At 45.6% G+C, this 27546-nt stretch overlaps 1 protein-coding gene across 3 annotated transcripts in view; it reads left to right on the top strand.

Annotated features, from left to right (window-relative positions):
* The window catches only part of LOC6555283 (sterile alpha motif domain-containing protein 5), a 158721-nt gene that overhangs the window by 117262 nt on the left and 13913 nt on the right, over positions 1–27546 (top strand). For all 3 annotated transcript variants that reach the window (XM_026983900.1, XM_026983898.1, XM_026983899.1), the window contains 5 exons: positions 18638–18973; positions 19379–19656; positions 19743–19792; positions 20305–20411; positions 21871–21957. In XM_026983900.1, the coding sequence (XP_026839701.1) occupies positions 18638–18973; positions 19379–19656; positions 19743–19792; positions 20305–20411; positions 21871–21957 (858 nt within the window). The remainder of the gene's footprint in view (positions 1–18637; positions 18974–19378; positions 19657–19742; positions 19793–20304; positions 20412–21870; positions 21958–27546) is intronic.

Genomic DNA, 27546 nt, shown 5'->3' with positions numbered 1-27546 from the left:
GGTGCGAAAAACACAGAGAGCGACGCCGCCAAAAACTTTTGCCCAGTCGCAGGAAGGTCCTTGCCACGCCCACGCACAAGCCCACGGCCCGCCCACATTCCTACTCCAGCCCCCTCGTTGAGTGCAGAAATTAATTGCATTAGAAAAGTTACCCCAAACTGGGGAGGAGAAAGAGTCGGTGAGCTGCACATGTGCCCCATGCCCGGGTAGCAAGTTGCGCTTATTTAAGTTTAGAAATGTCTTGGCAAAGTTACCACCTCCCTTGGCCGGCTCCTTCTGAATTTTGCCGAACAAACGTTTGTCAGCAAACTTAATTTCTGAACTTTTGCGAAGGCAAATGGCAGCCAATCCCCAATTTTGTCCCAGCCCACAATTCGGTGCTTACAAAATGCTCGTCACCAACTTGAGCTGCGCTTTTTCAACGTCTTGCCGAGTTTCCAGTTCCAAGTCCCCCTGCGAAGGCGAAGGATGTTTGTGCATATTTTAAAGGGGGAAACTTGCCAGACGCACATTTTACATAAATGTTGCACTTAAATGCACATTTTGTCATAATGTTGCCCTGTCCCACCGTTGGGAACAGAAGTGCTTTCAAGGGGTTTCGCTCCACTAAAAGAAAAAGGAGAAAAAGGCGGAGAAGAACCGAAAAATGAAAATAACTAAAAAGAACATGAAAATGTTCCCTGCCTTTAAGCTGCCCTGCAACTTGCAAGTTGGCAACAAAATTAAGATTCTTGTCTGGGCGGGCAAGTCTATAACAATTTTCAATAAATAACATTTTGTTTATTTTTGCCTGCAAAAATATTTCTCTCAAGGGTTAAAAGAAAACTTTGTAGCTGGAGGGCGAGAGCCGAGCACTTTGTGCAGTGAAATGGAAATGAAAACTGTTGCCAAATGAAGGTAATGCCAGGGGTTTTTTTCTTTATATCCTTTCCTGAGTGCGTATGTGTCTGCGTTTTCATGTGTCGCTTGTTAGTGCAATTGCGATTGCCATTGCTATTGCAATTGAAGAGAGAAACAAACGAGCGATTGCATCTGCCCCAGTACTCCATGCTTTGCCAAGTCACTTTGTATTGAAATTAGACACATTTCCGTTCAATGGAAAATGCCAACGGCTGCTGGCAACCACCCCCTTACTTTTCCTTTTGTCACCCCCTTTTTGTTGAGCATTGATATGCTCGCAAATACAGAGAAGGTCAGAATAATGGGAATAAAGCTTGAAATCACAAATATGTTAAGTAATTGGGGTCTGCAGGGGCACATAGAGCTGTGATAAAGTGTGGCACCGCCTCAAGTCGAACCAATGAAGTATATAATACATTTTATTTAAATTTACTACTTCTAAAAGGTGCTATGTTTGTGGCCTCAACTGTTTATGCAGTCTTATGCACTTGGCTGCAGCTGCAAAGTATGCTATAGATTTTTGCTCGAGCGCCTCGCACATCCTGAGGTAACTGTGACGGCAACGGCAACGGTAACGGGTGTGTAACGAGTGGGTGGTTGGGTGGTTGGGCGGCTGGGAGTGCGTGTTATGAACGCGGGGTGAGGGGCGGAGGGTGAGCGGCAGCTGTCTGTCTGTCTGTCTGGCGACACTCGTTGACATTGGGGGCGACAATGCGTCAAGGCGGGCCACCCACTCCCACTCCCGCTCCCGCTCCCGCTTCACTCACTAATTTGCATATTTATGCAATTATACGCTACCTTTTGTACCCGGCCAACGTTTTTGTACGTACATCAACCCTTTTTCGGGACCCGAACGCGAACCCAACCTCAACAGTTGGTCGCTGGCCCGGGAAAACAGTCGCTGCATAAAACACAGGGGCAGTGGCAGTGGCGGTGGCGGTGGCGGTGGCAGAGGCACAGGCACAGCATGTCACTTGTCACGCCAAACACGAACACGTTAAATGTCAACAATGAAGTGACGCAGCACGGCAACAGGGGGTTAAGGCGAAGGGCGGTGGGCGGCAGGTGGTGGGCGGTGGGTGGTGCGGCAAGGGTTAAGGTGGCTGGCTGGCCCAGTAGTTGGGTGGATGAGCGGTCATTGTCCCCTTGCGCGCCTACCAACTGAGACAACATCCGCAGCGATTCGGATTTCAGAAACACTGAGGAAAATATGCCCTTATTATATTATTATAAGATGTATTTATTATTCAATGAAACCATATTTAGGAGATAGGTTGCATTTCCAAGACCGAATTTCGTCATTCTGGACTTGGCAAAATTCATGGATCATGGATTTATTGAATAGCTAGTTGAACCAGATTTTGTCTCAGTGCAGCACCCTTCGATCCCTTATCCCTAGCCGCCCCGCCAACGCCCCTTGTCTCCTGACATTTGACACTGTCACAGCGTTTAGTGATTTATTTGATGGTGACATGCGTCGCTGTTGTTGCCGCTCCGAAAAACTGGAAATGGGAAAAGGAAAATATTTCGGAACGCAGCAAACATTTTTGCTTAATTTTTGTTATTTCTATTTGCGTTGGGGTCGGGCGAGATGGTAGATGGTAGATGGTAGATGGTGCCCTGCTTCTATTAAATGCAAATGAAGTTATGAAAATTGCTCAGCAGCCCTCAAACCGCAGCATTGTTGCCGCGTGCCAACAAAAAAGGGTCCGGGCGATATCTTCAGCAAATGATCTCAATCAAGGGGAGCGCGTATTATGAAAATTGCATAATTTCGCCATAAGGGTTGTGCCGCACGCCGCACAACCATAGTATGGTCGTTTCAAAAGACCCCGCCAATGGCACTTCAATTAGAGTAGCAAATAAAAACAAATATAAACAACATTTTGCGGCGGGCTGAAAGTCTGCACTCCAGCAGCCGGAGAACTATCCGCTGCATCCGCACACATCAGCTCCTTTCAAGACTTTTCCAATCCGACAAGTTTATAATCCCGTTCGCCGTTCGCAACGGCAGACAAGATCCTGGCCCCGGCTTGTATGTCAACAGCTTTTATTCGGCCTTTCATTGGCTGCTATTGCTGCCGTTCGCTTTTCAATTACCAGCTCAATGGCTTCGAGGAAAATCCTTGCAACAATGCCAGGAAGCTGTGGCAGCCAAATAGTTGCACTTTTCCAAGGAGCCAACGTCTGGCACTCCTCCCTCAGCTCGCAACTCGCAGCTCACAGCTTTTCAGCTTCAGCTTTTCAACTTTCAGCTTCATTGAGCATTGGACATTTATTGTTGCTGCGCATTAAGGCATTAGCTGAGCTGAAGGTTGGCAGAAAGGATCAGGGGGATCATAAAGGCTGGCCAGGAGCAGCAGTTCCGCGAGTTATGAACGTATTTTTGACTTTGTTCGACACTTTTATTGCCCAAGTGGAGCAACGTTTGCATTAAAGTCAATCGCTCGCTTAAATGTTTCCTCGTGGAAATGGTTAAAATTGGATTTACTCGGGGGCTTAGCACTTTAATCTACATTCGTTTCATTCAACGTACTCATTGAAATGCCAGTTTATATATTCATATGCCTTTAAAGGCAATCAACTGCGACCCCTGCTGTTGGGCAACATTTGCAGCTACCCATTATTGTTATTTGATTTATTTATTTAGCTGGTTAATTTCTTGCGGCACTCGCAGGGGTCCTGGCCTTTTTGATCCGTCTGCATAAACTTTTTGACAGCAGCAGCGAGTTTTTGGGGTTGGGAGAAAAGGAGGAGCACATACAGCAAATTCCTTGCCGTGCCTTTGACTGACATGATTATAAGTTTGTCTGGATCTGAGTCTGAGCCGGGAGTCTGATGCCATCCCGAGTCTGAGTCAGAGGCTGAGTCTCAGTCTGGATCTCGTCTCGGCACGTTAACTCAAACGAAACTAATTTAATGCGCTGCAAAAGTATTCAAACAATTGCACAAGGCGACGCCCAAAGTGAAAGCAGCCAAAGCCAAAGCAGCAGTACAAAACCCAAAACAAAAAAAAAGGCGAAATACAAAAAATATATAGAATGAAATGGGGAACACAAAAACCGAACTGAACTCAACTGAAAAGCAACATAGATGGATCTGGGGGTTTTTTCGAGGAATTCAGAACAACTCGTGCTCACATCAAACGAGCGCATTTCATTTGCCAGCCAGCGAAAAGGAAAAAGTTTTTGTCTTCCCCCGTTCTCTCCGCTTTTTGTTATATGTATTTATTTCTTTTTTAGAATATACTTATGTATAGAAATTTCGTGTTCTCGTACTCCATGAAGCAAATTCAATTGTTGGGGCGTGTGCGTGATGATGGCGAAAAGGGGGCGTGGGCGGCGCCGGCGAGAGAATGTTAACAATTTTATTTATGTTTGCTTTGAACTTGTCTTCATTATTTGTCAGCGACAACAGCCAGATGTCTTCCGATTAAACACTTCCACCCAGATTCAGCTCATTTAAACGCTTCTTGCACCAAAAATGTGTAGCATTAATTTCCGAGTAATTTAAAAACTGAAACACGAAATGACTGCGTACATTTTGTTCAGCTTGAAATTAAAATTAGCTTAAAACTTTGGCCCCAACCACGGAAAGTCATTACTCACGAACAACCATTAGGGCACCTTTAAGTCCCCAAACCGAGCCATGAAATATTTGGGCTCAAACTAAATACATTTGTGTTAATTTCCACACACACACAGTGAGACGCAAAGGAAGAGGGGAAGTGGTTGCCGAACCCTTTCGGAAAAATTTGCATATGTGTGGCTGCGCCTTGAGCGATGGGGAGGGGAAGGGAAGTGAAGAAGTATGAGCCACTCATACATCAAACTATTAAAAGCCTCGTGCAAAAGCCTCCAGGGCATCGCAACGCAGCCACAACAACCACCTTTGGCGTTAGAGGGCGAACCATCCCACACACATCCTGAATGTCCTGGGTGTCCTGGATGTCCTTTCTGTCTTGCCGGCATTTGTCAAATGCTGTTGCCGGGCTTCAGCGCTCCATGGAAAAGTTGCCTGCCAAAATAGCAACAGTTTTTCCGGGAGCCCCAGAAGAGGAGCGGGAAAAGCTCTCCAGCAGCCGAAAAACTTACCGCAAAACCCAACATCACCTCCCTTCGCCCGCTCCCCAAAGAAAGTTGTAGTATATTTGTGCTTAGGTGGAGAAGGAGGGCGCCAGGTGCACATATTTACATATTTTTGGGTACACAATTTTTTGGTCTGAGCCCTTTGGATATTTGCGGGCAAATGATTTTAAGCCCTTTGCCCTGGCTGCTTAGATTGTTTCTCGGCTCCCCAGATGAGCTGCTCACTAAATTAGTTTCATTTATCTACCGAGCTCCGTAACGTTATTTCCCTCGCAAAAGTTTTTCAGATTGCAAGATTTTGTGTCTTGTTTTCATTTTTTTTTTTTTTTTTTTTGTTCTCTGTTATTTTTTTTCAGGTTTTGGGCTTGGCTCACGTAAATTTCCACAGCCGACCCAGACATCATAAACAATCCATGTGGCTATCATAAATTGCTTTTCTTTGGCAATTTCCCCACATTTTCTCAAATCCAAACAAAGTCTGGGTCATTTTTTACCGGCAGCCCAGACTGAAGGATAGTGTGTCGGGGAAATAATGGGAAACTTCACCGGGGTCTTAGAGGCAATTAAAATAAATTATGATGTGCAGATTTACGAAAATTAAGAGATTGTTTTTCCTGCCACTTAAAGAGGAGGTGGCAGAGCCGACAAAGTAAACTACGGAATTACGTAATAAGAGGAGGGCTGCAAAGGGATAAGTGAAATCAACTTGCAGGTTAAACGTCTCCTATCTGTGGAGCATCCCAGGACCTCTGGAAGGAGGGCAACACGTGCTGTGGCCTCATCAGCAGTCAGAGCACCTGACGCGACCCGCACACACCCAAAACCCACCCACACACACATTGGAATTGTGGGGAGGATTTGCCTTTGGTTTTTCGAGGAGAATCCTGGCTCCTTGGGCAATCAAGAATTCAGGTCATGTGCATGTGAACTCAATTAAGCAGCACATAACTTACAAACCGGATTACAATCATCATCATCAACAACATCTGAGGGAGGGACCTTTTGTAACCCCGGAAGAGGAGGAAGATCCTTTCGCCTTGTTGTTTGGCATGCAAAGCAGTCGGTGGCCGTAACAGTTGGACCTTTGGATGCCTTCGCTTGCCTTTGACTTTTCACCAACGGAATATGTTGCTCATACGCCCCGTTGCCCCACAGAATTGCAGAACTGCCGGTGGTAAGCGTAACCTTTTTCGGGTGCAAAACAATTTGCAACCATAAATTGCGGACCATTTTGGGGGTAAGGTCAACAACAGCTGTCGATTGTCGAACTTATTTCGCATGTAGAGCAGGATATGAGAATTTTCACTTGAATAATTAATTGAACGTAACAGTTTTTGAAGCCTGCGTTGGCAGGGTCACAGTTGGGTGGGATTTACCCTTGTTGCGGTTGGGGTTGTCTTGCTCCCTGTCCATCTGGCTCGATTTGTGGCCATTGTCTCCTGCCTTCAAGACAAGGCTCCATTTTCCCTTCTCTTAATTAAGCCATATACACATAGCAGCGAGTCCTGCGAAGGTGGGGTTTTCACCACTTGGGGTTGATTACTACCACTACTCCGCGGCGAAATTCATTTTTTCATAAGCCGCTTTCAAGCGTCGCCGCCGCAACAGGCAAAACAACATTTAAGCCTTTTCGTGATAAGCATTTAAATAAATTAAATCCAAATCCGCTTTCCACCCCCCGACCATTTGGATTCTAACCGCATGCGAGAGCTCTAATGAAAAATAGCGAGAGTGCCGGGCATAAACAAACACAAACCGACGGCGACAAAGCCAAACAAAAAATGGGAAAAAAAGATTGCAGGCGACATAAAGATTTGTCAACGTTGATAAACAACAACAAAGGCCAGAAATGCGACGCGACTGGATTGCTGTGTATAGTATGTGTAGTATGTGCATGTGAGCTTGTCTGCTTTGTGGTAAATTTTCACTGCCACCCAGAGCTGGTTGCAAAAAATTTGTGCATGTGAGTGGTGTGTGTTTGTGCTTGTGGGAAAATCTGGGGAGTGGCAGGCTCGATCCGGCGAACAAACAAAACCGAATCAAATGTGCAACTGTTGCGGCCAGTGTTGCTGCCTCAGCTGTCGCTTTGATGGAAAGTGTCAATCTGCCGATGAAGAGCAGCCAAATGACAAGTGGCAGGCAGCACGAGGGTCTATTATCAAAAGGGTTACCCTGTGTGAATAAACTGATTTTGCAACAAATTCGGATCTGAACAACATATTTAAATGCGTATGCAAATTTGATTCTCGCGTAGCTAGCTGTTTATATACCCTCCTATATTTAAATGCGTAGAAATATGAGATACATCTTACTATATATGCAAATTTGATTTCGCTCTCGCGTAGCTAGCTGTTTATATACCCTCCTACAGGGTATCAATCAGCCGCAAACTAGGTGCATTGTCGCGCGCTGTTAAGTATGCTATATTAATTTTCATTGTGCGGACTCGCACTGACGCTCCTATTTGAATCCCACTGTCTGCGGCTAAAAGCATTTAGATCATTGGTATGAGTGCGAGTGTTTGATTGATATGACATTGATGCCATTTCGGTGGCTCATTTGAATGGAATGTTTATTGTCGGCTTTGTTCGGCCATCAAATTCTTTTCTAAACAGTGTTTATCACCTAACCTGACCACTTCAGCGAAACGGAATAACCCATCAGTTCAATCAGAATTCTGTGGCACAGCGTCCACCACCAAAGCGTGTCGCATACGTTGCCATTAGAGATAATCACTTTTGCATTTTTAATGCCCTGCTCATGGACACACGGACATAAAATGAAATTGCAATTGCCAGAGCGCCAATGGCTTTGATAAGCCATAATCATTTCGATACTTATGCAGCAGAGTGGTGGGGTTATTGGGTGGGGGAGGCGGAGGCGGAGGGGGAGGGTTATGGGCTTGGAGACTGGGAAATTAGCATAATAAATGCTAGTCGTGGCTCCATAAAATTTTATTAATTTCCCAGCGCACACAGCAAAAACGAGCCACTCAAGGGCTTAACAGATTTACAGCTCGCAAAAAGCCAAAGCCATAAATACGGCAGTGCAAAAAGCGTGCAAAAGTGCACTAAAAGCAGACAATGACTCATGGGTGGCGAGCGGCGAGGTGATTGGAAGGGGGTTGGAGTATCCATCGCCCCCTTTGTTTGTTGTATGTACGCCACTTTCTAGGTCAGCCAATTGGCAAGTGCACTAAAAGCCAAACGGGCGGCAAGCAAACGGACGGACAGATAGTTGTCAAGCGGCCGTCGACGTTTGCACCGTTCGCTCGTTTGTGTGGCAAGGTATGCGAAGGGGCGTGTCCCGCCCATCAGGACTCCCCTGCCGCCACCCATCCGTGGGCAGCTCCTCTTGCACCTTGTGCGCCGGCTGTCAACAGTGTCTAACGGGTTGCCCTGGGCCCAACTGACAAGTGTGTACGCCTCACAGATGGCGGGCAGATTGCGATTCCTGGGTGCAGACAGTGCACTGCGAGAAAAGCTGGTCTGCTATGCAACGTTGTGTCGTCTATTAAGCACTTACTAAGAGTACTATGTTGAACTCAGATCAAATTTTGTAATATATACACACAACTAAAAAATTCGAATTTTTAAGGGATCTTTATTAACAAATAAATAGGTGAAATTCCTTTTATTATATGGCACATTTGCACTGATTGAGATACATTTTCTTGATGGTTTTCTTGTTTTCATTGTATCATCCCTTTGTGAATATATATATTTTGCAATGATTTCGGGAGTTCGTTTCTCGCAGTGTGATAAGGCCGACGGAGAACAGCATGTATGCACTTTTCGGCACAAAAACACGGGCAGACATTGTGTCTGGGCCTGTGTTTTTGGCTGGCTTCATTAGGAAGAAGGGTGCACTTGTCTGTTGTCTGTCTGTTGACTGCCGACTGTTTCTGCCTTCTGGCTTGTGCCGCTGCCGCTGCCGCTTCCACTTTTGCACTGCCAAAGTGCCAACAGGCAACAGCCAACTGCCTGCTGTCTTTCTGTTTGCCATTTGCTGCTCCTGCTCCTCCTGCTCCTCCTGCTCCTGCTGCCCGAGAACGAGAGCACAAACTATTTACGTTGACGCATACTGGGACTGAGAACGCCCACTTGGGCACACCCAACTTGAACCTACACATCACCTACCTCGGCCCCTGTGTTACCCACTCAAAAGTTCAATGTACGCGCTTTTGTTTCGCAAAAAAAAAAAACAAAAAAAAAAAGAGCAGAATGAGAAAAAAGGAAATTGTTGTAGGCCAAACGTTGCCATTTTCTTTTCTCATTTTCCGCGGCTTTCAACGCCGCACACAATCTGCGATGTCACGCCCACTTTTGGCCCAATGCCAGGGCAAAGTTGGTCTTTGGGTCGCCGTGACTTGCAGCTGATAAAAAATTAAGCATAGTTTTAGGCCAGCCAGTGCTGATTCTGCTCTCGTGCCACAGCCTCAGTCTCAGCAACTGCCACTGCCACTGCCACTTTTCTACCTCCACTTCCAGCGACTTGATGAAGAAAGTTTTATTGGCCCGGGGCTCGGAGTCTGCTCAAGTCCATTTGCCTTTTTAATTTTAAACAAATATTTTGCCAAAGCGTTTTTCTGCTTCGCTTTTCCTATTCCTTTTCCTTTTTGGGTTCTATTAAAATGTTGACAGCTTGTTTGGCGGCAAAAGTTTTTCGCTTTCTTTGGCTAATGATAATGAAATTATGCTGACATTAGAAATTAAGCCCAGCTGCAAAGAAACTAGAGAAATTCCTCAAATTTGTGCAGCATTCTAGAATATTTTTGAAAAATATATATTATTTTCTTTGATCTTCTTTTAAGTCACATAAAATACCTGGCATATTTTTAAAGTTTTTATTGCCATAGCTGAACACATTTGGATTCTACAAACTTTTTGTTTCGTTGTTGTGGTATAAATTTTCTGGGGGTGCACAGCAAACAATGCAAATTGATTGCGGGCAAAGGAAACGCGTAAATTTGGGCAAATATTACTGTCAGTTGAACGGCAAGGAATCAGGTTTTCGTGGGGTTGATATGGAATGGGATGAGCTGAGCCGCCCTGAGCCACAACTCATGTAAAGTCTTGCCACATGCCTGCGCATACCAAGTGGATGAATTCGTGGAACGAGACTGGGGAAGGGGCTGTGGCAACATGGCCATATGTGCGGCATAATGAGGAATCCCGGCGAAGGCAAGTCGTGCATGCATTGGCCGCATCTGACAGCAAATCAATTCATATGCCGCCTGGCCAGAAACCATGAAGCCGAGGAGGATCATTTGGCTGGCTGGTTGGGTGTGGGCGTATAAATTCATCAAAACGATGGGCCCATTGTTGTGGGCGGTTAGCAACTGCAAATATGACTCGGGGGTGCCGCACAATCGTTACACTTATACAATGTCTAAACGGATTCTCCCGGAACAATGGGCAATGGCCGAAGGCGGAACTTAATCCATTTTGTCTTCTGCTTTTTACTCGGACAAATGAAGTCAATTGGATTGCGATGCGACTGGCGGCCGGCGACCGGCGACCGCATCAAAGTAAATTGTTTTAAGCATTCCATTCTTGATGCCATGGATTAGCATCGGCCATCGGCCATTTTGGGTGGGGGGTGAAAGGACAAAGAGCTTGGCGCCTTAACGAATCCATTGCACTTTCTTCCCCTGAACTTTGCACCCTCATCCACGGACATGGCCACATTTATTACGCACGCTCATTTGTTTCTCGGCCGCCGGAGCAGCTGTCATATTAAGCAACTTTGACCATTCGAGTGGCCACACTCGAGATAGAAATCTTTTTTGTTCATTTCATTTTATGTCCAGCACACACACACACACGCACTTCTGGCAATTTCCTGGCTTTCTCTTGGCCATTTCCCCGTCCCCCAACTCGGCCGTGTCTGCTGTCCGACCAATGCCTCAATTTGACATTGATGTGCCAAATGTGGAAATTTTTCTCTACTGACCAAGCCGGGCACAAAAAGCAGGCAGCAAAAAAGACAAAATAATAGTGCTGAAATGTTGCGAGTCCGAAGGCAAAGGGTCATATACACTTTCCTGCTAATATTAAGAACCAAAAGGATCTTGAGGGATCCCAGCAATAGTTTGATACGAAAAATACTTCGGTCGCAAAAATGTTGGAACCCAGTTTGGTATCGGAACCTTGCACAGGAACCCACACTTGCAGACTACCCCTTCGAAAGAGTATTGTGAAAAGGGAGCCCACTCGTAAGCTGGGAGAAACTGTAACGGCAAAAGGCTGTTGAAATGTAATTTGGCAAAATATTTGGGTGCTATCCTCGCTTGACTTTGGTTTCGTGTGTTCCACCCAAAATGAAACTCAATCTGTCAGTCGCTCCGTCTCCGTCTGTCGCCGTCCGTCTCTGTCTGTCTGCCCTGCCAGTCATGTTGCCACCTCACCACCGCCCACTCTACACGGCCTTTCAAGGCCTACATGGCACCCGTTTTTACCACCCCCCTGAAACTCCTCATACGTGCGTTAGTCATTTTGGCACTTTCCCATGTCGTCAGTTGCTTTGGCTTTTACTCATTCGCAGAGCAACGCCTACACATATTCATACCATCGCACATGTGAGCGGATTGTTTTCCCCCATTTTCCGTATTTCCCAGCTTATTTCTTTTCCTCCTGTGGCAGATTAGTCTATGTACTTTGGCGTGGCTGTCACTTTTTTCGAGTTTTCCTCCCTGTTTGATTGTGCATTTAATGCCAATTTGTTGTGTTCTCTGTGGAGCTGACAATCCTATGACTAATGTTTGTCCTCCAACGAAATGAAATCAATCATGGACAGACAAGTCACAGAAGTCTTGTTTAATTAGTTAGGCCTTTCAGGCACCTGAAACCAAAATTCAAGATAGGAAACTCAAAATAAATACTCAAAATATTTGAATCGATTTAATGGCGCTTTAGTTATAATCACCAGCACCAAAGTGCCCTTCTACTTTCACTTCTCTTTAATTTATGAATCGTTTGCAGTCTAGACGTAATGAGAAGTAACAACGCTCTAATCTCACTTCAATGGCAAATCCCCCTAGATACGCTGTCCATTTGCAAACTCATTTACAATTAAAACAACATTAATTTTCCTATAATATGACCTCAAGCATTTGTCAGTCTGTCCGAAAATTTAAATTGCCAGAGCAGCGCAGGCACAACAACAAATGATTGTCCATCGTTGAGCCGCCCCCTCATTGTGTATAAATGCCGCAAAAAAGTAATTAAATTACGCGCTGCAAGCCAAACCCCAAACCAAGCTGAAACCAGGCCAAAACCGAAGCCAAGCCAAAAACCCCAGGAAAACTTAAAATGCCCCGCCCACGCAACAAGCGTTTAGCCACGCCCACTCCCATTGGGAGGGCGTGGAAGGGATCAGGTCCTGCTGTGTGCGAAAATTTCGCATAATTGCGTCAGGCGAGCGCATAAATTGCCAAAGACAAGCGGCCTGGGGGCACGTGCGTATCCGCAGGGGGAGGGCGATGGGAAGGGGGGTGCAAATGGCTGCAACCGAGGGGAATCCATAGAAATAAAGAGGAGGCACTCGGCGGGGCAGGGCGCAGCAATCAAACGCTGCACTTTGCGTGCACATATGTCAAATGGAAGAGCGCAACTCCCGCCTCAATTCACTTCACATCCAGCCCACAAAGTGCAAGTGCAAGGACTCGCATTGGACTGGCATTGTCCTGGTGGGCATTGCATGGCTGTCACTCAGCGGCAGCTGATGAGGGGGCGGAAGTGCCGTGCATTTTGCCAACTTAAATTATATTAAGTATGAAATATAATGCTAATTATGGCTGATTTCATTCCATTTGATGCGCAAAGGAACACGAACACGAGCGAACGCGAACCCGCGCTGCAGAGACAATGCAAATGAATTAAAATTAAATGGCTGGGAAAATGGAAATGAAATGAGAATGGAAATTGAAACGTAATGCCAGTCGTTTGTTTGACTCCTCCTCCTCCTCCTCCTCCTCCTCCTACTTAGTATTTTGCCCTGCAGCTGTCTGACTTGTACGCTTTCATGGGAAACGCGGCGTATGCGTAATTTTTGCCTTTTTTCGCATGCGAACGACGTCAACCCTTTGACAACTTCCACGCACTCCAGCTTGCTTTTTATGTTTGAAATGATTTTTCCATCACTTACAAATGAGAAATTAAATTATTTGCTGCTAATGTATGTGCAAGCTGAAGAGCAGGAGTGGGAATGTGTGGAAAAGCCCCACCCCCAGCGGAAATGATACAGCAGAAAGCAGAAAGAGGCAAAAGGGCAGCCATCTGAAGATGAAATTTGTGCGCCGTGTGTCGCGTGTAAAACTAAAACTCATTTCTGGCAAATTAAACTTAAATGTGCCACGTTTTGGATGGAATGGAATGGATGCCAGGCGAAATGAGTTGAGTCCGGAAAAGGAAAAGGAAAAGGAAAAGGGCTGCGAATGGTTAAAGGGTGTGTGTGTCGTGTGTGCTGGTGTGCGAGCATCTCAAATGTGAAAATTAAAAGGCATTTCCGCAGAATGTCAGCGTCATATTGTAAAACATGAGTATTTAATTAGAAAATACTTTTAGGCAACGCCATGCAGACGGCGTACCTCAATATGGCCCTCACATTTTGGGACAACGTGCACATGGAAAAAGTAATTCATTTGTGTACAATTTTATATATAATCTATATTTGCTTAATTCGTTCAAAATTAGAAGAAGTACTTTCCAACATCGATATTGATGTATCCGTTCATATATGAAATTATCCTACGAATTGCTACTGATGCGTGGTGCAACCATTTATATTGATGTATTTCATGTCGATCACATCTTGCTATACTTTTTGTTCCGTGTATGTCGATACATGCGCCTGGCTAATGAATTCCTGCAGGAAGAGTTCAGCGCAAGTTTTGTGCTTTTTAACAACTTAACATAGTTTTGGTCTCGGGTCTCGAGTCTCGAGTTTGTTGCCAGCTCATGTAAGGATGTAAGTACAAAATAGCATTTTCCTTAATGGAAAACCTCCGCCTGGCTCACAACTTTGCATGTATGCGGGATATTAACACGGAAAAACCAACAGCCAACAGCCAAAACAGCGAACTACAACCAGAATGGTGTTGGCTGAAAGTGGCGGCCAAGAAGAGCTTATGTCGGCGGGGGTTCAAAGGGCAAGGATAAGGACAAGGACGAGGCCGAGGACGGGGACGATGATGATGACGAGCCACGACTGTGGCGATGATGATGATAACGATGATGGCTGTGTTAATGGCCAGGCATTATTCAGAGCCTCGTTCCCAGATTGTCACACAGCGATAGGCGAGGGCGTGTGTGTGTGTTAGAGAGTGAGTGTATCTTGATTGCCGGCAGTTGGGGGTTAAACAGGGGGCCCAATGTCCACTGGCCATGTCAAAACTCATTTGCCGTTAACGAGCAGCCATTGTGCTTATAAAAGGATTATTTACAAATCACTGACTTTCAAAAATTGTCAACTGCAGGGCAAATGCCTGCCACCGCCGCTCCCCTTTGACCCCTGACCCCCAACTGGCTGCTTTGATGTACAATTTATGGAATTAACCCTTAAGTGCTCGCCGGCATCAGACAGCAGCCGTGGATCACAACGCTCCAGTTGATTTCTTTCGGCTGATTGCGGCTGAAACGGAAACGGATCTGACTTCCCCAATCCAGCCAGCCATCCATCGCACGACAATTGTGACTTGCAAATAGATTTTGCGATTTACAATTCGCCATTGATGGCCCTCTAAATGGTTGACTGACCCAGGAATGGGCCAACTTAAAGAGGCTGAGGCTGAGGTCTCGGTTTCGCCCTGCCCCCTAATTGATGCCCTTTGTTTGCCCTGTGGTCACTCTAATTGGTGTTTGCATGTGGCTCTCGAAGTCTTGTGTAAACACGAGATTCTGGCTGACCAGCAGCGGAAAGGAATCCTGCCTATCCTCGTGGCTCCCCGCCTTCAACTCCTGAGCTTCTTTTGTAATTTTGCGTGCGTTGTGTTTGCTCATTAAACGGATTTAGCCAGGCGCAGATGCGAATAATTTCGCATGGGTTGTGTTCGACTCTGAATGCTCTGCAGGATTTCCCAATTGGTATATTGATATAAATTCAAGGAAATAAAAAATCATAAGATAGATAGCTTATGATTCGTAAAAGCTTATTTTTCGTATATAATTATTGTGCAGAAGCGCTTCACACATAGTCCCACATGCCCCATACTCATACTCTTACTGCATCCAATCTGATTTATTATTTTCCCGTGGACAGACGTCATCAATTAGCAGGCCGCAAGTCGAGTGGCTGGCCAAGTTTGCGGAAAAAATTGACAGCCAGGGAGCGAGTGTTGTTCCGACCAGGCCTAATGAGCAAACCAAAACAGACGGCGTGGCCTTAACGCCACTTGCGAAATCACATGTCAAAAGTTATTAGCCCGTCGTGTAATTTGTGCCGGGCTGATTACCGGCTGATGTACATGAAACACATAAACAAAGTCATTTGGCCGGGCTTGGCTCGGCTTGGCTGGCAGGAATAACAAAATACGTTGCCAAAAAGTTGCGATGTTGTCTACACTTGGGTCTTGTGTAGTAACTGTCATTGCCAAAATCCCGGGCCAAAGTTGCTCATCGGCCAACCCATCGCCCTTTTCTTCGCCCCTCGATTCATGCTGTCAATATCGTGGCAACATATTTGCTCGCTTAATATTTTCGCCCTGGCTCCTGTCGCAATTTCAGCTGCTGTGTTACTGTCTGCGAGGACGTGAGGGCGTTAAACTCATACATCACTTTATCCCAGCTTCGACTTCGCCATCCTACATCCTGCATCCTGCATCCTATGTCCTGGGACACTTGGCAGGCTCCCTAACTAACTGCCGCCTCGCCCGCTGTTTGTCTTGGTCTGGCGCGTTTTTCTCGCACCGCGATGTGTGTCAAGAGTTGCCAATAAAGTAGGAGCAGCAGGAGCAGGAGCAGCATCCCAAGCGCAATTCCCAACCGGATCGCTTCTGCAGAGGAGCTATTGAAAATGAATTTATAACGCATACGTCATGGGAGCCAAGACAGAGTTCGCAGTTTATTGCATTTGTCGCTGGCATTGCAAAACTTCAATAAATTATTTTATTGCGACAGTTATTTTGCTTGCCTTGCCCTCGTCGGTTGGTTTTTATGAATTTGTTCAGCTCGCAAACACATAACGATGAGCATAAGTACGATATATCTATATCGAAATCCATCTGGCAGCAGCAAACTTTCTGTCAGTTGCCATTTTCGTTCATTTGGCACTCAAGTCTTTGGCAGCCAAATTGCAAATGACTGTATGAATTTTTCTCTTACGACTTGGACAAGCTCCGATGACCTTTCAAGTGGGAAGACAGTATGATACATGCATATATGTAGTAATAATCAAGCGAATACCGAGATGAAATTGATTCCGCATGAGTCATAAACTCCGTATGGCATAATAAACTTGTGCACGAACATAATGGGTTGTCGAAAGATGGGATCAAGCAGACAATTGCTACAAAACGCAGTCAGTTTATAGGGCCTTAAATGTTGATTGATGCAGGGAAAGCTCGGCGATCCGATCATTTTGTGGCCATATCAACTGCCTCAACCATACCCATTTCAACCATTTCAATTGGGCATTAAACACACTTTGTCATTCATAAAAGGCCGAAACACTTTCGTTCCCCTTCATCAAAAGTTGACACTTTGCGAGTTAACCTTTAATGAAAAGGCCAAACAAGCCAGCAGCCTGGAGGGCTCATTGTGAAATTACCCAAAGCGTAAAAGGGGCGAAACGACAGGAAAAAATAAGAAAATGGAACTCTGGCTGGCAGTAGTAGTAGCAATATGGCCAAAGGCTATGAAACTCTCCCTTTTTTCACTGCTGGCATCCTAGTCAAAGAGGCAATAAGTAGCAAAAATTACGCTAAACGTGGCAATTTCCTCGCAAATTGCACAATATATATACAAAGCGGGTTCTTATAGTCTACGCATGTCTGGCCTGAAAGTCCTTGGTCTACTCATTTAACTAAGGAGAGGAAAGTATGCTAAATGATCAAGGTGGGCCTTCAAATACCCTATCAGATTGCGCGGAATATGTGACAGTGGTGAAAAAATGTTAAGTTAAATACTACTTTCAAATGGGAGTACTGGGAGTTTTGGGAGTACTTACTTAGATTCTCATTTCCATTTTTCTCGCCAAAAGGTAAAATCTCCCTGGTAGCACTCAATTAGGCTCGCAAATTGGTGCACAAGTGTACTTAAAAAGGAGTGTACTGCAAAAAGGAGTGTATAATAAGGCCCATAGAGGACCATGGCAGGTATTTTTCATCCGTCAAATTACAGCGCACCCATAACTGGGGCTCTGCAGATGCCCAGGTAAAATCCGTAGCCAGGTGGCAGGCTGAAGCCTGTCAATTTCCACATGGTGGCTCCACATGAGGTGGGTACACTCGGGCAGGATATGGGGCATCGTTTTGGTAGCAGGGACCATGTGGCAGCGGCAGGAATCGAGCGATATTTTAATGCGTGTCATATTTGATTGATGCCAGCGCGGCACAGAGAGAAGTCGTGGAACAATGTCAAGCGTTTAACATTGCCCCGAGCGCCACTCAAAATGTCAAGGCAGTCGGGAGCTCCCCCACCCAAGCCTCCACTTTAGCCCCCCAGTTACCCAGTCATTTCCGCTCTTTTTTCGCCCTGCGAAATTGCCCCTGCAGGTATGCAATGAAAAAGTGCGTAAGGGAAGCCCATTGTGCCTTTGTGTGAGATTGCTGCGAGTCTGTGTGCGTGTGTGTGTGAGTGAATGAGTGCCTCTGTTTTGTGTAATTTAACGTGGCAGTTTGTTAACAATTTTATCAGGCCCGAGATGTTTCGCCTACCCAATGAGGGAAGTGCGGGAAATCGCTTCGAGAGCTGTAAACACAGTCAAGTGTGTGTGTGTGTGTGTGGGTGCCATAATTTATGCCCAGACTAAGTGCATTATGTTTGGCACACGGGCTTTTAGTTACCCTTCCCCTTTCTCCTTTCCCCGGGGCAGACTCAATTATTTGTGGCAATTGGCAGCGGCAGTTGGCGCAACTAATTTGACTTGAGCGGCGCATTGTTGGCAAGCAGAGGCAAACATTTGAGCTCGAACATATAGGCATTTATTTAATTATGACCCGGGGTACACTTAACCTCAAATCCGATAATGCGTTTTATTAGCCAAAGTGCGTAGCCATAATAACTACTCATTATGTGGAAGAAATATATGTATAAACATTTTAAATATTATATAAACATTATGATATTTATCCTGTATCATCTATTTACCCTTGCGTTCCAGAATAACCTGTAGTTCAGTCAAGGTTATGGTTGCTCTTAACTAACCGAACAAGCGAATTAACCCCTTGCATATTAACCCGGTGACTAGACCCCATCCAACGCCAACATCAATGTAGCATCATTAACCGCTCTAGCTCTTCGCATTCTCCACCCGCTGTGTCTCACCCGATATTCATCCAAGTAGCCCCACTGTAACCTCCGCACGCTCTATAGCATTCATACCCCCACCCAACTCTCATCCGAAACAAAAACCAAAAAACCAAAAAAACGAAATAGAACTTGGCCAAGTGTCTTACCGATCTCTGCTGCTCGTTTCTCGCTCTTTTGCAGGATGGACAACGCGGCCATTTAGAGGGCCTGGCATCCGTCTATTGCGAGTTGCTAATGGCTCCCTTCGGGGACATTTTGGCCACTCTCGAGCGGGCGCGCCAGGCGGCCTGGGCGGAGCGGAGTCCGCTGCACAGTGCCGCCCAGGTGGTGGGCGGATCAGGTGGGGCTGGCGGCAGCACGGGCAGCGGCAGCGGTGGGGCGGCCAGCGGTGGCAGCGGCGGCAGCAGCGGCGTACTGCACCACCGCCAGCAGCATGGCCATCGTGGCCATTCAATGCACGGCGCCGGTCTGCCCAATAGTCATAGCCAGCCCATTTATGTGCCCGGAAAGTACTCGGTATGTATGATGATGACCCGGAACAAACCGAAACGCAAACACCCACCCAATCCCCCGCCTCCTTAATCACCAAAAAAAAAAAATAAATAAAACGAAAAAAGAACAATTACTCCATTAGCGGCCCCCTAAGGAAAATATTTACAAAATCAACAATACAAACGAAGAATTTTCCAAAAAAATAAAAAAAAAATTGATGTTGGCGTTGCTTGAAAAGAAATAATTGAAAAAACCATTAAGCCTCTATGCGAATAAATTTAGTTAATTGTGTGCTAAGAATTGTGTAAATATTTTTTGCTTGCTTGCGTTCTCCACTTTCATTTGCATGTACTAGTAGTTGTGTTTTAACCCCCCGAATCGTGGCCAATAAAATGACTAATTTTCCATTCCCATTCCCGAACCTTACAGCCCTCGAGTTGTCTGTCCGACAAGGAGGAGGATGAGATCTACGGCTTTGGCTACGGCGTCTTTGCACCCCGCGTGGCCAGAGGAGGGTTAACACAACAGCAGCAGCTGCTGCAGCAGCAGACGCTGCAGACGCAGCAGAGCATACAGCAGCAGCAGCAGCAGCAGCTGCAACAGCAGCAGCAACAGTTACCAATTGTGCCAGGACAACAGCAGCAAGGACCTCACCAGCATCAGACTCTGCCACCGAATGTCGCGCATTTGAACTTTGTGCAGCAAAAGTGAGTACAGGATTTGAATAATTCGAGTGTTCTCTCCATTGAATCGTAGTGCTAATAAAAATTCTATTTTACTACGTTCTATTCAGCTGCCTGAGTCCGCGCTCAGCTTATTTCTACGAATTTCCACCGACAGCTGGTAAGTTGAAAGGAGAAAAGTCCGAAGAAGTAAAATTCTTATCCTGCTAAAGGATTTCTAAAGCTTTTGTGCAAAGGTGATGAGCTTTGTACTTAACGTTTAAAAGGAATCTTTAGACTTCAGTTTTTAAATTTACTTCAAAGTGCGGAAATTGCAGAAAATGTAGAACACAATTGAAATGAGGTCAGCACTTCACCCAGTAAAAATAGTAATTACGCTAAGTTATGTTGGGAACTGTAAGAAAAATGCAAATCTCCTATGAATATTCATAGACACATAGCAGAAGTAGCAATGAAATAGTAATTAATCACGATCTGGGCAACGTTTGTATGTTTTTCTGCATTTCTCGTTGTTATTTACTTGGATTTAAGTAATCCCTCAAACTATAAAATTCTGAGCAAAGTTTTGTCCTGCCAGGGTCTGAAAATAAAACAAAAACATGAAGGACTTGGATTCCGTTCACTAATTCAATTTCTGTCCTTTTTATGCCGATTTTCCTTCGCGACTTTCAGAGGGTCGCGAGACAAAGAAACGCACCACACTGGCCCGACTGCTGAAAGGCTTGAAGACTGTCAATCGACGGGATCGGAACAATCAGCAGAATGGCGCCCAGGCCAGGGTAAGTAAAGTACTCCCTCGATACAATTTCCCCGCTCCCTTTCTCCCTTTCCAGCGACTGAAACTCATTTTCGCGCTTCGTTTTATGACCGCAAGCAAATTGTTTGTCCTGTCCCGCAAGTTTTGTCCCGTCCGCAGCCTTTCATTTGAATCAACTGCTGCGGTAATTCTTTCAATTTATTTGCTCGCATTTCGTTTGGTTTCCTTTCCGCTCCTTTCCACTCCTCGAATATCCTTGCCGCTTCTAGGCTGCCATTTTATGACTTTCTGCGTCTTGACTTGAATATTCCGCAGTCTTCTGTGTAGTATACTTAATCTTGGCCCTGGGGACATGTAAATTTTTATGCGCGCCGCGCTGAGCAGCTTCTCCTTTTTGCCAGCTGAAAAGGTTAAAAATGTTTTGCCAGCGGCCATGTCTACATTGCCACTTCTCATCCTGGCAGTGCACCAATAGCGCCAGGACCAACGCCATCAGTTTCCTGCCTCCCAACCAACTTGGGGGAAGTTGTTGTACATTCGCTTTATCTGCGCCGCTCACAAAGGATTCATTCAGCGCCTTTGATTAGAGCAACCTTTGGGGAAAAAGCATCAGGATCAGGACAGGAGCAGAAGCTGGCCGGAGTCGCCGGTTGGAGTCGCAGCAGCTGGCATTGCTGGGATAGCTGGGGCAGCTGGGGCAGCTGGGGCAGCAGTGGCAGCAGGGGCACTGTTCTTGAGTCGAGGCTGGCAATGAAACTGCGGCCAAGAGCAGAGATAACGTGGCACAGGACGGCGACGCTGCTCATAAATAAGCAAGGACATGCATAAATTGTTCACAAGCAGCGCACAGAAAAGAATAAATAAAGGCGCGGAGAGCAGAAGGAAAAATATAAATAATAAACGGGCGGAGGGGAAAAAGGGCAGCGAGAGCAGACAGGAGGTCCTCGGGAGGTCCTGGCACACAGATAAGCGCAGGAAATGACTAAGGATATGTGCCTAAGTAGCGGCATCCTACTCAACAGCCATGGCCTTTCAAAATATAATTAAACAGCACTCACCTGGCCATGTGTTTGCTGCCCGATTGCCTGGTTCGTCGGCTCTCCCACCTGATTTGCTATTTATGATAAGAAAACAAACGCATTAAACAGCGACCCGAGAATAAGGGTCGAAGGGTGACCCTAACCTGACCCTTGACTCGTTATTAATTAAAAATTAAAGCCCCGCTGAAAGGTGTGAAATACAAAATGGCGTCCTAATGGCGATAAAGCACGTTGCTGGCCGCCTTTCAAGGACTCCCTCTTGATTTACGAGCAGCCCATTCACCTTCACCCTCCCCCCTTTCGGTCCACCAGCTTTGTGCATACTTGAGAAAGTTAATAAGCCCGGCGATTGAAAGCACGCCACTCTGTGTTCCTCTGTTCTGTCTGAAAATGAATTTAAAACTTTGCCCCAAATTGATTCCATCCCCGTTTATTTTGCAGGCGGCCAACGATCGTCTGCGGCACTTTCAAATGATAAACGGCGGCGCCGGCGGACAGCAGCACAGTTTCGAGGAGACAATCCACAGGGTAAGTGGCACAGCTAGGTGCTTGCAACTAGTACCCTAGTACACTAATATAACATTAAACAAGAAATTTAGACGGCTTTTGGGGCTGTGAAGTGTAATCTACTGAATATAGAACCTTGCTAATGCCGCAAATTCTTCCGAGGAAACCTCATCTAAAATGAATACAATTTTGTACTTAAAATCAACTGCCACATATCCTTAGTTGGCTTAAAAATGCGTGTGCTAGTGGGATGTTTGGTTGCTTAGAACGGGATAGTGGCATAAATATTTATGCTGCACATTTAACAAGCTGATGTTGCCGCTGCTTTGCCTCTTGCTACTGTGTGTTGCAACAGCTGCGACAGCCAACAAAATTGTGCTGCAACAAAAAAATTTGCACAAACTGCAACAACAGGGGTAAACTTTGGCACACCACTCGGCGAACGAATGCCACCCCACCTTTTTGACTGCATTTGCAATGCAATTTCAACACGAAAGCTGCGGCTGTTGCTTTTGAGCACGTTTACCTGTAATGGCATGCCACCAGCAACAAAAACAACAAAAACAATCGCAAACGGGACGAGTGCCCCGGGGCAAAGGGGACGAGGAGAAGGAAGCGGCAACGTGTGGATGCATGCAACATTTAAAAGTTCATTGCCGTCAACATTCATTATTAATGACAGCGCGCACGGCGCCAAACTAAAAACAAGCAGCAAAATGCAATCAACGGCGACAGCAGCAACAGACAGCAGCAGCAGCAACAGCAACTGCAACAGCAGCAGCAGCAGCAGCAACAGCAACACCTGAAGCAACAGCAACTGCAACAATAGTTAGCAAATGCATAATGCATTACCAAACATCCTCCCCAAATTTGAGTGCGCTGCTTTTCATTTGCAGCGCAAAAAAGTAGACTTTAAATTTTCGTTAGCAAAGAAATTAGTTGCCACATTCATAAATGATTCCTACTCTGGCAGTCAAAGAGATCGGTTGTGTCGCGCGCATGCAAAAGTGATTTATTTTTTGCTTATCGGTGCATTCCCTTTTGTGCTCAAAATAGCACAAATCATCTATTTGGGCGCTGCTTTGAGCGGTGTCGGCAGTTTGACAAAAACAAAAAGTGCATCAGGTGAAGTGCATTCAAACGGTGCTTTCTGCCCTTCGGGCAAGTCATCTACCTCACCCCGCGCAGAACTGCACAAGAGGTAAACAAACTTTGCTTATCAGTAAAACCGAACTGTTTATGCTCTGTTCCGGACATTTGGGCCCGCAAATTATTTGCTGAATATTAAGACAATATAAAAACAATGAATGAAAACAGTTTCGATGACTCTCAGCTTATAAAGAAGCAGATTGATCATGAAAAAATGTTCTCAATAGCTGGAAAATTACCTAGTAAGATTAGAGATGAGTGCCGATCAGAAATTCAACGCATTACATGCAATAAGTCTCAAAGTAGTCCCACCACAACAACAGTGACATTTTCTAGTGCCAGTAGCAGCACCATATACACAATGGCAAATCCCACAATGAGCAGCATCTGTTCTGGTTCAAGTGTAGCAAACCAAGAATGTTCCCAATTGACCAGCCTCGACATTGCAGCAAAAAATCTAAGCGGTGCTGCCAGAAGATTACTGGATGACCAAAATCGGAAAGCAGGCAAGAGGAAAAATGCAAAGCCACTGTCCCCCATCCTTAAACCGAAAAGAGGGAACAGTACCCAGGGCCTGCACTTGGTCCCCACAATTAACCAGAAGGCAAGCTCTAGCAACAGGTTTGCTATTCTCGACACGGACATCATTACTAATGAAGAAAACGGGGAAGACATGATGTCTGAGGATGCCGATGATGCTAGTGCCCGCATGGACGAATTTCAATCTGCAGAAAACAATACTGCCAATAAATCCCAGGAAACATCTAACGCCAACAATCAACTCAAAGATTTTAAAAAACCACCCCAAATTGTTGTTAATATTAGCAACTTAAATGACCTATTTGAGCTCATACAAGAAAAGGCAAGTCTAGATAACGTCGTAGTCAAAGCTAACCAAGGGGAAACAGTCAGAATATTTCCCAAAGACAGTGACACTTACAGGAAAATTGTTAGCTATATGGATGAAATTGGTATGCAGTTTCACACTTACCAAATGCTGACAGAAAAAGCACACAGAATTGTAGTAAGGGACTTACATCACAGCACACAAAACAAAGATATAACGGCCGATCTGAAATGTTTAGGCTATGAAGTACTTCACATTCACAACCCTAGTTCAAGGGTTAATAAAGATGAAAAACTCAATATTTTTTTCATTAACATTAAGCCCTGCCCTAATATTAATGAAATTTATCACGTAAAGACCCTTTGCCGACAGAAAATACGGATCGAAAGGATGCGAAAGTCTAGTGAAATTGCACAATGTCGACGTTGCCAGGAGTATGGCCATACAGCTAAATACTGCCGCAGACATCCAAATTGTGCCAGGTGTGGTGAAAATCACCAAACCACACAATGTACACGTCCTGTAGATGCTCTGCCCACATGCTATCACTGTTCTCACGATCACATGGCTAGTTATAAAGGTTGCCATAAGTACCAGGAGCTTCTCCGCAGATCTATGGGGCCTGCGAAGAAGGCGAATCACTTAAATAGGCAGAATCATGGGTTCAACCATAGAGATCAGCAACAGTTTCCTTCCGTGCAGATTAATCGCCGTAAGAGTACCAACCAGTCAACTGAACATCAGCAACCAACACAACAACACCAAAATATGGTACAGCATCAACCATCTATAGGCCCTGGGGTAAATACAAAAGTATCCTATGCCACAGTAGCAAAAGAATACTCTAATACAACTCCCTCCAAGGATGGACCAGCTCAGCGACGTTTATATAACTTACAAACGCAACAGTTATCGCAGCAACAACGACTGAACACTCAGCAAAATAATTCACTTGACGTCCAAGCATTGTTACAACAGCAACAACAACAGTTTCAAGAATGGCAGCAGCAAATGCAACAACAACAACAACATCAGTTTCTTATGTGGTTGCAACAGCAGCAACAAGATCAGCAACATTACAGAAATCAAACCAATCAACGACTTGAAAAACTCGAAAGAATGGTATTTGAAATAACCACCATGCTAAAGCAAGGAGCTGGGAATGAACATACCTACCAGCTTTCTAACAACGCTCCACACCCACAATGAATCCACTAAAGATTCTTATTTGGAATGCTAACGGCATTTCAAGAAAAGCTAAAGAAATTGAGCTTTACGCGCACAATAATAGCGTGGACATTCTTCTTGTGACGGAACTTAGAATTAAAAGAGGGGATACTGTTAAGATATATGGTTATGCTTTCTATCCAGCATTTAGGCCATCGCAAAATAATAATAGCGTTGGTGGAGCAGCCGTGTTCGTTAGGACAACTCTTCGCCATTTCCCGCAAAGGGTCATAGAGACACGCAGCATACAAATGTCTACAGTAAAAGTAGCTACAGGACTGGGTGACGTGCAGTTCGGCGCCATTTACTGTCCTCCCAGTGTTAGTATCGACGAAAGACAATTTACTGACACAATACGCTCTTGCGGCCAACGGTATATGATTGGTGGCGACTGGAACGCCCGACACTGGCTTTGGGGCGACACCTACAATTCACCCCGTGGGCGTGAGCTAGCGGAAGCCATCTCTATCACTGGAGCTAAGATACTTGCAACTGGTTCGCCAACCAGGTATCCTTATGTACCCAGTCATACGCCTTCCTGCATTGACTTCGCGGTGCATCATGGTATACCAGATTCCCTAACAAGTATAACACAAAGTTGGGATCTGGACTCCGATCACTTGCCTTTGATCATCAGTATTGTGACAGATAGTACCCATGTGAATCCAAGTCCACGATTAGTCACCAAGCGCACTGACCCGCTCGCTTTTAGTCAACAACTGGAGAGCATGATTCCGTTGAACATCACGCTAAATTCTGGTGAAGAAATTGAAATGGCTGTTGATCACCTTACACAAAGTATTCACAGGGCTGCGACTGCATCTACGCCTTCTGTTCCTCGGACAGGCACCCCCTATGGAATATCCCTAACAAGAGAGGCTAGAGAGCTCCTGGCACAGAAAAGGAGACTCAGAAGGCGAGCAATCCGATCTCAAGATCCCTGGGACCGCATCTTATGGAACCGTGCTGCAAAACAACTACGAAATGTGGTAAGAGACCTTCGAAGTATCTTTTTTGAGCAGAAGCTGGCTTCTATGGACTATACGGTGGATGCTGGGTATTCACTCTGGAAGTCCACCAAATCCCTCAAAAGACAACCGTTCAGACAGGTACCCATTAGATGCCCGGGAGGTGAACTTGCTAAAAACGAGGAGGAACAGGCCAATTCCTTTGCAAATCATTTGGAGACTAGGTTCACCCATTACCAATTCGCTACAATGGAGCAGAATCGAGAGACGCTTGACAGCCTAGAGATACCCCTACAAATGTCGCTACCAATTAAACCAATCAGGGTTGAGGAAATTGCCGAAGTCATTAAATCAATGCCAATAAAGAAGACTCCTGGCATCGACAATGTCTGTAATGCCACGTTAAAAGCGCTACCTCTCCGAGCCATCCTATACATGGCGAAAATATTTAATGCTATATTTAGGGTGCAGTCCTTCCCAAAGCAGTGGAAAATGGCAGCAATTCTCATGATACATAAGCCTGGGAAACCTGAAGAGGATCCGGAATCGTATCGGCCCATAAGTCTGCTGTCTTCGTTATCCAAGATATGGGAAAGGCTGATTGCCAACAGACTAGGTGACTTTATTAAGGAGCGCCGTATCCTCCCAGATCACCAGTTTGGATTTCGACAGGGACACAGCACTGTGGAGCAGGTTCACAGACTGGTTAAGCACATTATTCAGGCGTTTGACGACTTGGAATACTGCAATGCTGTATTTATTGACATGCAGCAAGCATTTGACAGAGTCTGGCATATCGGCCTACTCTGCAAAATAAAAAAGCTGCTTCCAGCACCATACTATGGAGTCCTGAAATCTTACCTGGAAGATAGGAAGTTCATGGTCAGGGTCAGAAGCACCTACTCAACCCCTTGCTACATGAGAGCTGGAGTTCCGCAGGGCAGCGTCCTCGGCCCGCTGCTCTACTCAATATTTACCGCGGATTTGCCTTGCCCAAATATGCACCATATGGAAGCTCCCAGGAAGGCCCTACTCGCCACTTACGCTGACGATATCGCACTGTTATACAGCTCCAGTTCTTGCACTGAGGCAGCACGTGGCCTCCAAGAGTATCTCAATACTTTGGCTGCATGGTGCAAAAGATGGAACTTAAAGGTGAATCCACATAAGACCATCAATCCTTGTTTCACCTTGAAGACTCTCATTAGGCGCACACCACCCATACAATTTGATGGCGTAACCCTAGAACAACCTCTGCAGGCTAAATACCTCGGGATCACCCTTGACAAACGGTTGACCTTTGGCCCACACTTAAAAGCTGCGGCACGGAGATGCGGTCAGAGAATGCAACAACTGCGATGGTTGATCAACAGAAGAAGCACCATGACACTTAGAGCCAAAAGGGCAGTATACGCCCAC

The sequence above is a fragment of the Drosophila erecta genome, unplaced genomic scaffold, assembly GCF_003286155.1.
Source record: "Drosophila erecta strain 14021-0224.00,06,07 unplaced genomic scaffold, DereRS2 tig00000000-arrow-pilon, whole genome shotgun sequence".
Taxonomy (NCBI): Eukaryota; Metazoa; Arthropoda; class Insecta; order Diptera; family Drosophilidae; genus Drosophila; species Drosophila erecta.
Note: the sequence above shows the minus strand (reverse complement) of the source record. Positions and strands in the feature narration are given on the sequence as shown.